Genomic DNA, 19,048 nt, shown 5'->3' on the forward strand with positions numbered 1-19,048 from the left:
CTGCTTTTAGCTCATTCGCATTCTTTGGAAGTGCCTTATAAACCGCTGCTGTAAGTTGGTGTCGGATAAATGAGCGACTTAAGAATTTTTTGAATACTTGCAGTGCGTCTTAGCAGCTAAGATTTTGACATTGCATTTCTTTCAGGGTAGGTTTGAACGTGTCGTATTCCCTTGTCAGTTAGAACCCGTTGTGTCAAACATCTCTACACAGAATTTCAGACTGGTGACACATGGTGTATCACTTTCAGTTTCCATCAGTGAATGTGGAATTAAATCACATTCCTTTGTTATGTTCACGACTTCACCACTGCAAGACATTTTTTTAATTCACTAAACGTTTTTGTGACTGCATTTGCTTACATTTTATTACTCTTACTGAATATTTACTTATTATATTTGTTTCAATGGTGCGTCCATCGATCCCATTACAACCAAAAGTTGTACTTTTTATTCACACAACCGTGGGCGCATTTTTTGTAGCGACAAAGCGAAGTTAATTTTTTTTTATTGTACTAGAATTGTGATCAGCGGATTATATTTATTTACTGATAGTTTATTTTTGTTGTTTAGGACCAAAACCTGTGGCGCTATGCATACATTCTCCACGGCCATAATATGAGACGTTACATTACAGTGGTTAGCGGATTTCCCACATCCCTTATATAAGCGATTGCATGTGAAAGAAAAAGCACCGTTTTGTGTTTTTATTTTACTTACCATAATGTGAAATCAGTCTTAGAAATTTCATTTACCACACAATGAAGAAATGTGCTGTTACAAGTCATAATAATTTATATCGTAAAAACGAATGTATGTGTTCCTATTTCACAGTACTGTTCCAGCGCCAAACACAAAGTGACTGTTGTAGCAGCTTTTATCCATTTCGTACAGTGTCGGCACATCCAGCGGTGAAGACTTATTCCAAAGTCTTAGGAAAATCACAAAGATGGTGGTAAGTATGTTTGCCAAATACTAAAGAGAAATGCTGATTTTGTAGTAACTAAACTTCCCAAGCGCCTTGGAGCATCTACCTTGGTGACAAGCATACTTCCCAAGGGCCTTTAAAACGACGGTATTTTTTGAAATGCATACTTCCCATTGCCGTAACGGACATAATGCACGATAAACAGAAACTACGGCGGTTTCAGGATATACCAACAGGTGCAGCGAGCGTACAATATTGGTACAAAATATTCTAAGATTCCCAGTTTAGTCCACATAGTTTACTCTGTACGTGATGGATTTAAAATAGGCGTTTGCTTATGCTCATAGACCTCTTTTGCTCCGTACAGCATGCAAGATGATTGATGGACCATGATGTGTTAAGTTTCTAGTGCTAGGATTAAGAACGGTTACTTAGAAAATAAAATACTAGTCAAAATCTAGGGTGTTCTTCAACTTTGGCGTTGGGAGGAAACAACACAATCTTCTCTTCCATATCGTAATCTAAATCCCTATGTCCTTGTAGGTAAGTATTTGACTGTAGTTGTGAGCAACAACGTCTTACGAACATCGCGCTGTAACAGTGCAGCCATAAGTAACCGTGCTGAAAGGAGACTAAACTGTAGACTCTTAACCGTTTTTCAACTTGTCATGAGACACATTTTCAGTTCTGAGGAATAAGGGACACGACGGTCCAATAAAAAAAAAAGAAGACATTCCATTTGCTGTCAGTCAATCTTTATTCTTACCATTAACAAGCCATCAGTGCAACAGTTCTTGACTAGAACCATCTCAAGAATATATTATTCAATTGCATTTGCTGAGTATAAACACGTAAATAAACTTTATATACTTTTAAGTAACACATCATTTTAGAGCCTGACTAGAGCTATGCACAGAATTCATTACTTAATATACTTTAACACAGCAACGACTCATCTGCTAAGCAGTTCACTCTCGTTTTTGGCACTTTGGTTACAAAGCAAAACATCTTCCTTAAGCTAAGGACATAGATTCATTACTTGGATAGATACTATTGTCGTGCCACTTTAAGAACCATTTACGTACTATTCTTACACCTTTTAGAGACAGATCTTATTGAAATCACATATGTCAACAATTTCTGTAAATATAATGTATGTGGTAGTTAACATTTGATGTCGGGTTTCTCCAGCTTGTTTCCAATATTTCCCAACGTTTAATAAAAAAGGTGAATATATCCTACAAAATGCCCACGTATAGATTTCTAAATAAAACTATTGTTATACTTCGTCCACTAAATTCGTCTCTCTATAAATGCAGAAGGAACACTGAACCTTAAACAGAAAATCACCACTATAGATTATAGATTCGTGTTACTAAATTGCGGATGCAATGTATAATGCGCATTCTTTTGTCGCCATGTCTGAAGTATTTTCATTCCTACAAAAATATATTTCCAGATTTATTTTAAGTGCGATATGTTTCTTCTTTAGGGTTACTGTACTAATTCACACATGGAAATGGACTACAGCTGCGATGATGCTTGAAAACATAATGGTGTGATTGAAAGCTACTCAAAGCAAGTCAAATGTATTTTTTTTTTTTAATTTTAAGGATACATGGATGTCCACAGCTACAGTAAACAACAGAGACGTACAGTATCCTTGTAATACCACGAATCATATTTTACATTGCTATTAAGTGCAATTCTCATTTAAGTCGCTTTTATACGCACTGTTTGATGTATATAAATGACTTTTGGGTCTATTACGTACGTTTAATTAGTGAATATGTTCATTATTACGAATCGAAAATGTAACACCATAAAACGTAATGTAGGACACTTACAGAACGTAAAATGGGGAAGACCTCACGTTGACGTCTCCAGTTACTGATCGATATGATGTGTATGTGTAGGAGTAGCTGGCATACCTGTGTGCTGAAATCACTATATGTGGTACAAGTTTGATGAAATTCTTGAGTAATAGGAGCCTTTAAGAGTGAGGACAGTAGCTAAGAACTCAACATACGTCAAGGTCTTTCATCATAAATATGTAAATTTCTTCGCATCAAGTCCAGAATACCAGTGAGATCTATAGTGATTACTGAAACATCAGATTGCCCTAATCTACATGGGAAACGAAGCAACGAATTATTGAAATTACTTTTTTTTGAAACCATGACTTGCAAGCTTTTCTCCTGATTAAGTGAAAAAGATTTTTCATCATTTGTCGTATGCTGGTATGTGTGTAGAGCGTCAGCTTGTACTCCCTGTGGTAATCTTTGTGAAAGCTGAAAACCATAACGGAACAAATTTTTGCCAAGGAGGATACATAAATTTCTGAAATGGCTGTGAATAGTGAATTTCACTGTACAGGCAAGTAGTATAGTTCGATTATCAAGGAAATCCTTACAGATTTATGGAAAAATGAGTAAATCTGAATAAAATAATCTGAATTTGAAGTTGAAGCAAAAAATACATAAGTTGAGTACATATAAGAGACAGCAAAAATGGCTTTGAAACCAAGAAATTTAATGAGGTATCGAGTCATAATTACCGATATTGATGCTAAAATTGTACAATGGAGCTCATCTAACTTGTCATAATCACTTGGTTTCATCTCTGATGAAAATACCCCTCTGTAGTCTGTATTTCCACCCATTTATCGCGTCCACCAGCAGTTAAAACGTAGTGGTAGTTAACTGACGCGTGCAAAGACATGGATAGTCAGCTACAGGAGATAACACTGACTCTGTTGTTAAATCACGAAGGTATTCGTATCAGCGACATGTAGCGCTGTGAACTAGTTGTATATTGTGTCCTTCCTTCTGGACCGACGGAGACGGGTCTACAGGGAGAGGTCGGCCATCATCTTGCGGAAGTCGGACAGCGTGTTGTAGTCTGGGTCGGAGTCTGTGTCGGCGCTGTCCTTGTTGGAGTCGGACTTGGCGAAGCTGGGGTTGTAGCGGCTGAGCGACAGCGGAACGGGCAGGAGCTCCGGCATCACAGAGTGGTGCGTGATCAGCGCCGTCAGGCTCGAGAACTCCTTCGTAAAGCCCTGCGGAAAGAGAGAGAAATTCACTGTGAACACCGAGCAGCAGATTGAAGGCCTGAGATTTTCCTGAATGTACGGGGTGATCAAAAAGTCAGTATGAATTTGAAAATAAATCATGGAATAATGTAGATAGAGAGGTACAAATTGACACACATGCTTGGAATGACATGGGGTTTTATTAGAACCAAAAAAATACAAAAGTTCAAAAAATGTCCGACAGATTGCGCATCATCTGATCAGAATAGCAATAATTGGCATAACAAAGTAAGACAAAGCAGAGATGATGTTCTTTACAGGAAATGCTCAATATGTCCACCATCATTCCTCAACAATAGCTGTAGTCGAGAAATAATGTTGTGAACAGCACTGTAAAGCATGTCCGGAGTTATGGTGAAGGTTTGGCGTCGGATGTTGTCTTTCAGCATCCCTAGAGACGTCGGTCGATCACGATACACTTGCGACTCCAGGTAACCGCAAAGCCAATAATCGCACGGACTGAGGTCTGGGGACCTGGGAGGACAAGAATGACGAAAGTAGCGGCTGAGCACACGATCGTCACCAAACGACGCGCGCAAGAGATCTTTCACGCGTCTAGCAATATGGGGTGGAGCGCCATCCTGCATAAACATCGTACGTTCCAGCAGGTATTTATCAGCCAGGCTGGGGATGATGCGATTCTGTAACATACCGGCGTACCTCTCACCCGTCACGGTAGCAGTTACAAAATCAGAATCATGCATTTCCTCGACGACGGTAGATAACGGTAGATGTGGTAAATCCAACCCATACCGTGACTTTCTCGTCGTGCGGTGGAGTTTCCACGACAGATCTAGGATTTTCGGTTCCCCAAATTCTACAGTTGTGGGCGTTGACAGACCCTCGGAGCGTGGAATGAGCTTCGTCGATCCACAACACGTTGCTCAACCAATCGCCATCTTTTGAAACTCCCACACCTCAAATGCCTTCCGCTTCACTAAATCGCCAGGAAACAGTTCATGATGCTGATGGATTTTGTACGGATAGCATCGGAGGGTACGCCTCAGTGCCAACCAAACAGTAGTGTATGGAATGCCGGTGCGACGTGCGACTGCACGAGCGCTGACTTCCCCGTGCATGGACGAACCCGCTACAGTCTCCATTTCTTCCTGAACTGTCTTAGCAGCATTACGCCTTGTGCTCGGTCCGCCACTACCGTCTAAACAACCCGTGGCTTCGAACTTCGAAATTATTCTCGCCACAGCTGCATTTGTCAACGGACCTTTCCCCGTTCGAATCCCCTTCCTATGGCGATAGGATCGTAACGCCAAACTAGCACATTTCCCATTCTGATAATACAGCTTCACTAAAAGCGCCTTTTCAGGTAACGTCAACATGCTGCGACTGCTGGCGTCTCTGATTCTCTCTCTCATTACAGCTCCTTTTATACACAATTGTCATGCCCAGTCACTGACGTTTTGCTGCCCAGCGCCATCTGTCGGACATTTTGTTAATTTTTTTTGTTCTAATAAAACCCCATGTCATTCCAAGCATGTGTGTCAATTTTTACCTCTCTATCTACATTATTCCGTGGCTTATTAAGTTTTCAAATTTATACTGACTTTTTGATCACCCGGTATTATATACTGTGACTTATGAAAGGAAGGAAAGAAGGATGAAGTTTGACGTTGAAAGCAGTCTATTTTTATCACAGATCGCACCCTTAGACCATCACACCGTTACATGACGCACATATTAAACCTGTATGGATTTAATAGTTTTTTCATAATGCGGGGCTATAGTCATAATATATTTCTTTAAAGTAAGCACCGCCATTAGACTGTTGTTTATTTCAGTGCTACATTTACCCTTACACAATCATTATTTCGGCTTCAAACTGCCATTATCAAGTGTTTTCTGAAAGTAGATTACACAATAACAGTGAAATACATAACAAGTGATATAACCATATAAGAATCCACATTTATAATGATTACTTACAAGTGTTATAAATTGCCTACAATGGCATACTGTCGTATTAAAATACACTATTAGACAGTCTAAGGGTCCATATTTCTGGCAGAGCCTACTACTTTCTTTCATCACTGATTATACCATCTTGACTAAATAACAACTGGCTGAGTGTCAATTTGTCTTGGTCAAAGGAATTCCTGTTACAAGCAGGTGACTTTTTCTTTTCTTTTTAATCTCCGGACTCAGCGTCCGGTAGGATAAGAAGGGTTAGGAGCAATTTATTTTCTTTGGTAGCTGTCACATTCTGGCAGTACCTGTTTATCTTAGTATAGAATGAAGTTGCCTGCTCATAAACATAAACTCTAACAAATCTCTCGATAATATTCGCTGCATCCACAAATATAACAGTCCAGCTAATCACTGACGTTGTCTAAAGTACATTTTAGTAGGTAAATGTACAGCTTTGTACGTGAAATTAATACTTGGCCAACTCTAAATTGCGTATGCTAAGATAAACAGGTACTGCAAAGATGTAACAACTATCAAAGAAAATAAATTGCTGCTAATCTTTCCTATCCTACCGGACACTGAGTCCAAAGATTTAAACAAAAAAACAAAAAACAGAAAAAGTGACCTGCTTGTAACAGTAATATCTTTGACCAAGACAATTTGACACTTAGCCAATTGTCATTCAGTCGAGATGGTACACTCAGTGATGACACAAGGCAGTAGGCTCTGCCAGAAATATCGACGCTTAGACAATGCATCCAATAGTGTATTTTTATACGACAGTATGACATCTTAGGCAATTTATAACACTTGTAATTAAGCATTATAAATATGGATTCTTATATGGTTATATCACTTGTTATGTATTTCACTGTTATTGTCTAATCTGCTTTCAAAAAACATTTGATAATGGCACTTCGAAGCCGAAATCATGATTGTGTAAGTGTAAAGGTAACACTGTAAATAAACAGCAGTCTAATGGCGGTACTGACTTTAAAGCTGTATAGATTTATGTCTAGGCTCTGAATATACAATAACGTCCACAGGTTGGGGAACGTCCCAAAGAAAAAACGAATCGAAATATGATTCCACCAAAGCAATACAGTACAGAAAAATCTAAACGCCAAGAGCATCTCCACAGACAAATTCTGCAAAGCTTGACTCTATCAGTCAAACTGTAGTCCATGCCAATCGGTATACATAGGCGAAACATGCAGACATTTCAAAACGAAATATTCTGAGCCCATTGGAGCTTTAAAATGTGACTGTACACACACCATTTCCGCAGATCATCTCTTATGCGAAAACCACCACCCCTACAACACTGAGATTGATGTTAAGACCCCCAGAGAAATGAGTACCCTCTACCAAAAACTCACAACAGAGGAGAACTACCACACACAAAAAGTAATGATACAACGAATGAAAGCCATGAACGAAAATACAAACTGTGCAACAAAATACTGTTACGAAAACTCTATACAAATACACTTCCACACACAAAACATAGTAATTAAACACCCTCAATAATCCGAAACCATATGTTACATTCTCAAGCCCACTCCACCCCACTCCTCTTGGTTCAAATGGCTCTGAGGACTATGGGACTCAACATCTGAGTTCATCAGTCCCCTAGAACTTAGAACTGCTTAAACCTAACTAACCTAAGGGTATCACACACATCCATGCCGTAGCGGTGGCGCGGTTCCAGACTGAAGCGCCTAGAACCGCTCGGCCACTCAGGCCGGCCTCACTCCTCTTTCCAGCAGCCCCCTCCTCCCCCCCCAAATCTCTCTCTCTCTCTCTCTCTCTCTCACACACACACACACACACACACACACACACACACACACACACCACCAGGCCACGTCACATCCCGTCACACAACATCAGTTCTCCCCCAACAGACACACCACGATAGTTTTCACGACACACTCATAATTAGCGACGCACTAAATAAACGGCAAACAATGAACAACTGAGCAGCGACAACAACATAGCACCATTCACTGAATATGTAGACAGAAGTGTCTGCACAAACCGCATTCAGTGGTGAATACTTGAGAAGTAAATGTGTGAGAGCTAAGTTACATTAAAAAAAAGTGTGAAAATAATGTAATCAGTAGCAACAGAAAGAGAAATTTACCAGAGAACCACAACAGGTAAAAAAAAATGTAAGTACAGTAACGTAAATGGGCGTCCAAAACTAAAGCAACAAATCGGGTTCCCGTCCTGTGGTTAATTCACGATATAATCATACAAACTATCAACAAATATCCGTACGATCGTGTTTTGTACGGAAGATGGCACATCGGTCAACGGAAAACCAGGCCAACGACGACTTCAGGGCATCTATCGAACAGGGTAGTACAAAATTGTTAAGGCTTTTGCGGCCACTTGTTGACAAACTGCCTATTGGCTTCTGTCTCGGGTTCTTCGGCCGCCGTTCATCTAATGAATTTACTGACGTTTCGCCAGCACGAGTGGCTGGCATTATCAAAGCTTCACCCTCCTTTGCCGGTGGTGAACTGGAGCCGAGCTCGCGGCCGCAGACACTATGTACCTGGCGCGCCAACGTTCGAGAGCTTCTCTGTGGTCATTTCCGGTGCGATTCTCCTTTACCTTAAGGCTTTCCTCTTTCTTGTTGAGGTAAACGGATCCTGGCTTCCCGTACTGCAGCGAACGACCGTCGCAGGTAGCAAGAGGAGAACCGCACCGGAAATAAACGCGGATAAGCTCTCGGACGTTGGCGCGCAAGGTACATATAGTCTGCAGCCACGAGCTCGGCTCCAGTTCACCACCGGCAATGGAGGGTGAAGCTTTGACAATGCCAGCCATTCGTGCTGGCGAAACGTCAGTAAAATCATTAGATGAACGTCGGCCGAAGAACCCGATACAGAAGCCAATAGGCAGTTTGTAAACAGGGTAGTGTTTGTTGGGTAGTCCCATATCCACAACACCTGTGTACACAGTCACAGATGGCGCAGTATGGTACATGGGAGACACCTGTCAGACTCTCTTCGGTGGAGGACCCGAGAAGAATTGAAGATTGACAGTCGCAAACTCATGTGGCCCGTTGGCTTAACGTGAATCGTTGTGTTATTTCTCGGATGTTGCACGCAGACCAGGGCACGGCCGGTCACATGTGATATCAGAAAGAGAGGACCGTAATTTGGCTGTAAAGACACGACGGTGCCGCCTTATTACCGGGTAGCAACTGGCCTCGGACCTCGGATCATCCACTGGACGTGTTGTGTCGAGGCAAGCGGTGTAGAGAAGGCTCCGACAGCGCGGCCTTTACTGTCTCAGACCAGCTGTATGTTGGCCTCTGACCCGTCTTCGCAGAGGGAACGTCTAGAGTAGAGTCAACATGCCACCTGGACAGTCGAAGAGTGGGCCAATGTTTTTTTCACAGATTAGTCCCTATTTGGTGTAGAGAGTGATTCTCGATGTACTCGCATCTGAAGAGACTGTGGAGCGCGATTTAGAGACCCTAACATTGTGGAAAGGGACGATTGAGGAGGATCGCTAATGGTGTGTACGTTGAACCCTCTAAAACCTTGAATTTGTACGGGTGAATCGGAAAGGTTTAACTATTGTCAGGTTCCTTAACGAGGTCTTGGAACCTCATGTGCGTTTGTTATAAAGTCCTATGAGCCTAAACGTCGTATTGATGGGCAATAATACTTGACCTCATAGAGCGCGAATGGTTGTTGTTGTCTTGGAAACGGAATATACTGCACGCATGGCGTGGCCTACTCGATCTCCCGATTTGAATCCCATTGAGCATGTCTCGGCTGCACTAGGGAGACGGGTTGGATCACGTCAACAGCCACCTACCACTCTCCAAGACAGTTCCGCGGGAAGAATGGGCGTTATTGCCTCAACATGACACTGCTAACATTATTCACAGCATGATCCGTCGTTGTCAGGCCTCTATTGCTGCCATAGGTGGTCACACCCCATAGTGAGAGCATTAACCAGTTGTCGGAATGGGTGCGCAAGTCTGTTAAGTTGGAAAAAAACGAAGAACATTTTCGTTTACTATTGTGCAGTCGTTTACATTCTGTTTTCTTGACATTGTTTCTACTTTGCTGTCACCTGTTTTGTGGCAAAATAAACGCAGCCTTACAAAATTTTAGTTTGTTGCTTCCATTTTGGACACCAGTGTATATAATCACTGTCCACAAAAAAGTAGGCTTCGAACATGTACGAATTTTCTTTATAACTATTTTCCACATGACATGCTGTCAAAACGGCAAAAAGAGTGCACAAAAACCGATGTGTACAAATTTATTTTTGCCAGCAATGTAATTTTCAGATGAACAAACGAATAAACCAATTCTATATATATGTTTCTATTTTTATCGCTACAATAAATATGCGATTATAAACTTTGTGCTATATTTCACGGAATTAAATTTGAGCCACAGAAGATGAAACATGGGGGTCGAAATATGTCATAGAGAAGAAAAAGAAGCAGTGTTTTGCATAAGGCCAACTACAGAAAAACCCAAATTCTAGATATAAGATACATGAGAAATTAATAACAAAGTAACCTTTCAGCCCTTCATACTTTCAAAATCGTTTTCTACAGAAGAACAGATTGGATTTGAAATTGGAAGATTATGCGTAGTGTTCTCCCCGCTGGCCAAAATATTGAAAAAAAACAAAAAATACAGTAACCCTATATATACAGCCTTTATCACATAGAGCCTTCGGTAACGTTAACAGAATTAGGGTATCGAAAAGAGTGGTATATTTCAGCATATAATAAGTGTATTTCCAAGTTTTGACATATAAAACAAACCAAAGCGCAAAAATGAAGTCCATTTTTGAGAACCATCTCTCAAGGTGTGGACAAGGTGCTCTCCATCACCCAAATCATTTAATATATGCATGTAGGATGCAAAGATATGGCAGAGTTAATCAGTCCACCATTATAAGTTTAATGTTAAAATTATGAATACTCTCTTTTCTGCAAATGATATAATAACTTCAGTGAACTCGGAAGATTAATTATAGACAGCCCTTTCATCCTTACACAAGGAATTAAATGATGATAATATCATCATACCCAAAGATGATACTAAGATAATGGCGTTGAATGGTAAGGAGGACTGAATAGCAAAACACTGCTAGGACAAATAAATAATTTATACCTGGGAAATCAGACCTCATACATTACATCCAATAATAAAGAATTAAAGCTGTAAAAATATCCAGTGTTGGTAGGTACTATAAATCGCACTCTCCTCAAAAAAGGTACGAAACGATAACTACTAAAATTTTGAAACGTGATGGCTGACCAGTTAAAATGTTTGGGTCTGTGACTTGGACTGCAAATGCCTGTCAACAGAGCAGGGCCAAAGTAACACAAATGATACTCCTAAAAACTACCTAGTTACAAACACACAGGTAAAACTAAAATTAGAAATGAACAGAGCGTTAGCATACTTCATAAAACAGAGGAGCAAAAAAGAAATCGCATGAATACGTTCAAAGGATGTGAGTTGAATTATTACATATACCAACATACACCACAGGGGAAAATAAATGTTAGGCGTTCTAAGAAGAGATGGAAAATTCAGTTGCAGTCTACTTGAAACTGGAACCCCAAGGATTTCTAAATCAAATCAAATCAAATCAAAACTATATATATATATATATATATATATATATATATATATATATATATATATATATATACGGTAAATCGTGATAACGCTCAGTCGGCTCATAGTTGATTGTAGAAGGGTGAGGTTGTGGACGTTATGTTTTTCTAGTGTGTATCAGACACCTGTTAATGTGAATAGTTTGAAATACTCACTTATGTTAAGTTAGGTTTATTCTAATGATGTATTCACGCAACGGAAATATCACTTTCATTTGTAATGGGAAACCGATTACTTCTTTAAAGGGCAAATGTGTGTGTTTACGTGTTATTCAAGTGTAACATATGGGAAGAGAGGGAACGTCGAGCGTTACTTCAAATTTGTTGGCTCTGGGATTGACGATAATTTCCCTCTGGATTCTGCTCTAAAGGAGGAAGTGGTATGGCAGCTAAAACCAAAACTTATACTCAACAATTAACTTTTTTGAACCATTAGACAACAGTAAAGTAGCAAGTAACGTGTCGTTCCTGTGGTATCAACTTTGATACCACACTTGTTAGGGGTTGCAGTTATCGAGTGAGGTCCGTATTAGTATTGTTGGACCCGCAAGTCGCGACCAGCGCCGCTCCGCGGCTTGTATCAAGTTTCTAGCGAGCTCTCGTGCACTCGTGCTTGGGACATCAAGTAGTAAGGTAGCATAGGCTTCAGCTGATAGGAAGCAACCTCAAACAAGGCGCTTAGTAACGTGTGGCCTAAGTGAGGCCTCAATAGCTAGCTGTTTATAATTATATGTATGCTGCCAAGGAGAATCCGGTACAACCAGTTAAGTACAATATATAATATTTTTTACCATCCACTTCTAATTATTTTAGTCGTTGCAGATGCAGACCATGCAGCCAGCACCTTATCGACGTTACTGACAGACTTGCTGTGATTTATATGTTTCTATTTAGCATTGGCCACCTGTCAACATTGGCGACGACTCGTTCGTCATCGCAACAGTTCCGGGTTTCAAACATTATTGCACAGAATAAGAAACCTTAAGAAGACGGTGACTTAACTAAAACAGCATTTTTAGAATCTATAGATTCAGTATTTGATACTTTCAAAAAAACTGAGATAATGTCTACTATGAAATCTGCAAATTGTCCTGCAAGTACAGTAATGAGGAAGATTCCGATTATGACTTGTGGTGTCACCTCACAAATTAAAACTGACTTTGATCGCTGGTGATATTTCCTTCAACTGCTATAGTTGATATAGGTCAGTTGGCTGTTTTTGCAAGAACAGCTATTGTTAATTTCGAAATAAGAAGGATGCTGGTCATGATTATACCAATAACAGGGTACACTACAGGACAGGACATTATTCACATTCAAGCTCGCTCTCTTCAAGCTCTGAAAATATTTTGGCATCTTGCTCCTAAAGAAAAATACTTTGTTTCCGTCCAGATTGGCCTCAAAGTCAAGACAATGTTCAGATCAACACGTCCATGTGAGGTTTCTTTATCCATTATAGACTTTATAAAAACAAGTACAGAAACAGACTGACAGATAAACATTTCCACAACTGTATTCTAATGACCACTGCCTACTCCCCCAACATTAAAAATTTTGCTGCCGACAAAAAAAGCGCCATGCTCCTCATTACTCCGATACCAAAAAAAATCCGTTCTTATATTTGTGAATTATTACTAACTACTCTTTCTTGTGTACAATTACATTTAAATTTCTTCTTCCTAAATAAAATTTAATTAAAATTCATTTCATATTTACTAGAAATGTGACCTTGTAGGCAACAAATGTAGGATGTTTTAAAGTTTCTATTTGTGCCCTAATTTTTTTTGTAGCTTTCAGTATAATTTAAGAACAACATGGTAGGTCAGAAGCTTTATAATGGTGGTGAGCACTGCTCTAGTGGATAGCGTACCGTGTTGTCATTCACTTCTGGAGCTCAATCGGGTCCGCATAACCAAACATGTAGGTTTGTAGGGTGTATCAGACTGACAGTAGACATAGTTCACTTGGGGAATTTTGTTGTTTCCTACGGGTTATGCTGAAACATAATTTTTAATCAATAGAATTTTCTAAAATATCCAAAACCGATCAAACTAGGAATTATGTGTTTTTTAACTTGGGAATGATCAGAATTACACAGTGTAAAAGAGGGAGAAATCCATTTACATCTTTGGTCTCTCCTATTAAAGTGGTATAACTTGTTTTGAACGTATAGTTCTTTTGAAAGCTTAAAAGCTGTATTTCCTTTTGCTACTACATCTTTCTTGACTGATGGAGATATGGTGTGGTCACTGCGCCTTTCAGCTGAGTTTCAACTAACTTCTAATTTTTTTTTTTAATAATGTTTGAGTTTTACTTGTGGGTTTTAATGTTCCGATTTGGATTTTCCTACTTGTGTTTGTTCTTGAATTACATGACGCTTGTTGAGAACATATGGATTAAACACCGTTTTTGGACAGTGAATTAAATGCGTTAACAGTAGTTGCTAGTATGATTCGTGACTGTTTCAAAGGCTCTTTGAGTGCTCTTAAATTGGTGCATTGAACATGCGAGGTATATTAAAGACAGTTCCGCGCATTGTCCACGTGGGTAAAGCAAGAGATCCACGGCAAGTAAATTGATTAAGGTAGTAAAACACTACCAATTCTTGCATGGCATGAGATGACAAGTAACTGCAAGTTTCTGTCAATAACGAGACAATTAGAGACGTAGCACGAATTCGGAGTAGGGAAAGGTAAGGAAGGAAATCGCCCATGCCCTAATCAGATTAAACACTGTCACCAATAAACCCTGAAACATGATTACAGATTCACGTCTCATTGAGGAAGAAGACATAACTCAATAAGAGGGAGTATAAAACGGTATTGCGAAAGACGTAATGAAGTCTAATACCTTTGTTTTCTTGCACACGTGAAATGCTGTGGGACGCAGATGCGACAGAATGTTGGAATGGTTGACTGTCTCCAAGTAAATCAAACGTCATACTCTGAAGCAGCTTACGAATTTCGTAAGTGTATTGCGACGCACTTTTCAACAGTTTTATGACTGTCAACCACCGCTATCTACAAAGAAAAACTGTCGTAACTCCGAGTGAATGAAAAACCATAGAAAAAGGGGATTGTTAGCATCAGAGTTTAATAGTGCTTTGGAAGACTTGCCGACAAGTAAGACAGAATTTATAGATAATATTCTTTCGGCATTTCTGAGAGTAGGGGGAGTGGCAATGAAGCGTCTATCAAAATTGGTAAGTACGAGTAGAATCTGTGATTCTGGAGACATACCGTGAGACTTACGAAAAAATGTTCACACACGGAATCTTGTAGATAGCAACGGCAGATAAGTGCAACAGTATCGCACAATTAAGGGGACAGCTCATGCATCCAAGCTGCTGACAAGAATAATACAAAGAAGAATAGTAAAAAAACCTGAGGATCTGTTGTGTATTGATATGTTTGATTTCGGAAAGGTACGAGTGCTAGAAGGTAGCTCTGACGTTGCGATTAATCATTGAAGGAAGACTGCAAAAATTCAAGAGACGTTAAGAGGATTTGTCGCCGTAAAAAAAATCGGCAATGTAAAATGGCGCAAGATGGTCAAACTTCTCAGAAAATACGTGTAAGCTAAACGGAAAGGCAGGCATTATACAGAATGTACATAAGAACCAAAAGGAAATAATAAGAATGTTCGGATTAAAAAGTGTACCGGACAGGGATATAGTCCTGCGTCTCTACTGTTCTATGTACACGTCAAAGAAGCAATGTCAAAAATAAGAGAAAGGTTAGAGAGTGGGCTTAAAATACAAGGTGGAATGATAACAATGATAAGATCCCTGATGACATTGCTAACCTCAGGGAAAGTGAGATAACAGACGTCGTGTTGAATGGAATGAATACTGTAATGAATAAATAATATGGACGGGGAGTAAACCGAAGAAAGACGAAACTAAAATGGACTATCAGAAATGAGATTATCGATAAACTAAGCATCAAAATTGGGGAACATGACGTATACGAAATAAAAGAATTCTGCTACCTTGAAAACAAAATAACAAATGGCGTACGAAACACGGATATGAAAAGCATACTTACGAAGGCATTCCTGCCCAAGAAAAGTCTGTAGTATCAAACGTTGGCCTTAATCTGCGGAAGAAATTTCTGAGAATGTGTGTTTGCAGCAAAGAATTGTGTGTTAGTGAATTTTTGACTGGGTAAAAACAGAAGAACAAAAATGAACTGTTATGAGGTGTGGTACTATAGAAGCTGAAAATTACTAAAGAGTGGTACGATACGGCATGCGTAGGTTTTTTGCAGAAACTGCGAAGAATGGGACGTAGGGGGAAGGCTGACAAGAAAAACGGAAAGGATGAGAATACATGGTTAACACATCGAGAAATAACGTCCACGTTACTAGAGGGAGCTGTAGAGGGTAAAAATTATAGTGGAAAACAAATATCGGATTACATCCAGCAAACTGCAGCAGGTTCTGCAGTGCAAGTGGTACTGCAAGGTGAAGAGGGATTCATGGAGCTCTGCTTAAAACGATTCATAAGACTGTTGAAAAAAAAAAACCGGTTCGTTGTGTCTCAGGTAGTAACAAGAAATAACTTTATTACAAGATAGGAACAGTAACTGATATTGGCCCTCCAACCACTACGGGATGAAATCTGTTGGAGCAAGTTCATCATAAGAACAACTGGAGCAGAGTGAAAGCTTGAGAACCAGGAACCAGATTAGAAGCCAAAAAAACAAGTCGGTAGCGTCTGCTATCGATCAGACTGTTAGAGTGCCTGTAGACCCACCTTGATCTTGTATCCCTTGGCGGTGCGCAGGATGAGGTAGTGCGCGATGCCGGACGGCTGGAAGTCCCTGGGGACGCGCAGCGACAGCGCGTAGCAGCCGGGCTTGCTGGTGCTCTCGCGCACCATGAACGCGCCCTCCGGTTCACGGCCCAGCACCTCCAGCGCGATCTCCCTGCGAACAAGGTGGTCGCACACGTGAAATCGGGAGGCACAAGCCGAACGGCATAGCAACCGGTCTCGCTGATGATCTCGTGAACAATGATTATATTCCCCGTTATCGAGGGCTACCACCTCCAACGTAATCTGCCTGACAAACACAGTAACAGAACAGTCTAACACGTACAGTCACAACACTCCTGCTCATTTTTGTCATCCAATGCGACAACAGCGGTCCTAGCTGACAGAAATCTATACGCCTGAATACTATATCAAATGTGGCTCAAATGGCTCTGAGCACTATGGGACTCAACATCTGAGGTCATCAGTCCCCTAGAACTAAGAACTACTTAAACCTAACTAACCTAAGGACATCACACACACTCATGCCCGAGGCAGGATTCGAACCTGCGACCGTAGCAACAGCGCAGTTCCAGACTGAAGCGCCTAGAACCGCTCGGCCACAGCGGCCGGCTATATCAAATGTGTGTGAATAGTATCGTTAGTATTTTTTCTGCAATAATTTTTGCAATAGGAAGTGTATGTAGGGCCATAAAAATCGACACTAAAAAAAAAGTGCAAGTGCGAATAGGATTCATGCTCCAACGGTTCTCTACATATTTAACTATGCATTCGTTATTGCCATTTTTTATTCATTTTCTTAATTTTTGAGTTATGTTAACATGCCATGCTGACTGGTAATTGCACGTGCGCTGGCTTTGTCTGCTTCCGTCCCTGTTGAAATTACTGGTAAGATTTGACTAAAGCTGCCAAAGATGGAAGTAGTACGGCCGGCAATAGTGCTATTGTTGTTAGGTAAAGTTTGAATTGTTCCGTGAGGTACTGAAACCTCGTGCCAAATAACGGAAATGCAATCTTGCATCATTTACCAGTATTAGATTTCTTTGAAACATAATAGATGGCATATATGTCGAAGGCATAGACTGCCAGGGAATGTTTGCATGCCGAATGAGCAATTCGCAAAGGATCTGCGATGCTAGTTGAAAGACTCCCTATTGAACCCACTGTTATTGACTAGTGGATTATAACCTAACAGTTTAAAATAGTTCTACCGAGTGCAACTGATAAAGGCTGATCGGTTGATACTTGCTATTTGCGCGGGAACTGTTCCGTATCAAATCCGACAAAGCTAATTAGGATGTCAGGTACCAATAATTGGTACGTACTTTGTTGTTAATGTTCTATATCTTTTGTCTAAACAGCACGAATGAGGCAGTTACTCTCTTCGTCTGACAAAGTGATAACGGTTAACTCATCACAGGTCACCTACTAACGTCGTCACACGCCAATATTCTTCGTGTGGCACTGAATACACAATCCTCACTGCAGTCCAAATCGTGGTTGTCCGGCGAGGTTGACGCGTAATCACGATGCATCAATCACTCAATTAACGCCGTTCACGTATTTACTTCAGACCAGGCCCACGGCTTTGGGTGATACGCACAGCCGTTAGACAATTGTAAACGCGGTCGGCCGTCCCGCCGAAATCTGCAAAGTTCGCTTAGCAGCAACGACTTACCCGGGTCTCAACGCCGACTACTCTCTGGGGGCGATCGATTATCGATAGTACCTACTGCGACCTTACATAGTGCCAGCGTGGCGCGGTGATCGGACGGCCTCATATCTACACTATGTCATCAAAAGTAAGCAGCCAATCACCCCTTACGTAATGAGAGCAATATACACTACTTGATCAAAAGTATTCGGACACCCAAAAAACATACGTTTTTCATATTAGGTGCATTGTGCTGCAACGTACTTCCAGGTACTCCATAGCAGCGATCTCAGTAGTCACTAGACATCGTGAGAGAGCAGAATGGCCCGCATCTCGTGGTCGTGCAGTAGCGTTCTCGTTTCCCACGCCCGGGTTCCCGGGTTCGATTCCCGGCGGGGTCAGGGATTTTCTCTGCCTCGTGATGGCTGGGTGTTGTGTGCTGTCCTTAGGTTAGTTAGTTTTAAGTAGTTCTAAGTTCTAGGGGACTGATGACCATAGATGTTAAGTCCCATAGTGCTCAGAGCCATTTGAACCATTTTTTGAGAGCAGAATGGGGCGCTGTACGCGAGATTTCCACGCTCCTAAACTTCCCTAGCTCCACTGTTTCCGATCTGAATGGAAACGTGAATGGACACGTCCAGCACAAAAGCGTACAGGCCGACTTCGTCTGTTCACTAACAGAGACCGCCGACAATTTGGAAATTTGCCGTAAGCTCTATGCGACCTAAACATACGCCGGCCACTGTGGCCGAGCGGTTCTAGGCGCTTCAGTCTAAAACCGCGCGACCACGGTCGCAGATTTGAATCCTGCGTCGGGCATGGATGTGTGTGATGTCCTTAGGTTAGTTAGGTTCAAATGGCTCTGAGCACTATGGGACTTAACATCTGAGGTCATCAGTCCCCTAGAACTTAGAACTACTTAAACCTAACTAACCCAAGGACACCACACACATCCATGCCCGAGGCAGGATTCGAACCTGCGACCGTAGCAGTCGCGCGCTTCCAGA

At 40.9% G+C, this 19,048-nt stretch overlaps 1 protein-coding gene across 1 annotated transcript in view; it reads right to left on the reverse strand.

Moving 5' to 3' along the window:
* Positions 1 to 1,702: 1,702 nt before the first annotated feature.
* Positions 1,703 to 19,048, reverse strand: part of LOC126232800 (EGFR adapter protein-like) — a 439,734-nt gene continuing 422,388 nt past the window's right edge. The window contains exons 7-8 of the mRNA XM_049942821.1: positions 16,370 to 16,541; positions 1,703 to 3,983 (exon numbers count right to left, since the gene is read on the reverse strand). Coding sequence (XP_049798778.1) covers positions 3,774 to 3,983; positions 16,370 to 16,541 — 382 coding nt within the window. The 3' untranslated portion in view covers positions 1,703 to 3,773. The remainder of the gene's footprint in view (positions 3,984 to 16,369; positions 16,542 to 19,048) is intronic.

This window comes from Schistocerca nitens, chromosome 1 (genome assembly GCF_023898315.1).
Source record: "Schistocerca nitens isolate TAMUIC-IGC-003100 chromosome 1, iqSchNite1.1, whole genome shotgun sequence".
Taxonomy (NCBI): domain Eukaryota; kingdom Metazoa; phylum Arthropoda; class Insecta; order Orthoptera; family Acrididae; genus Schistocerca; species Schistocerca nitens.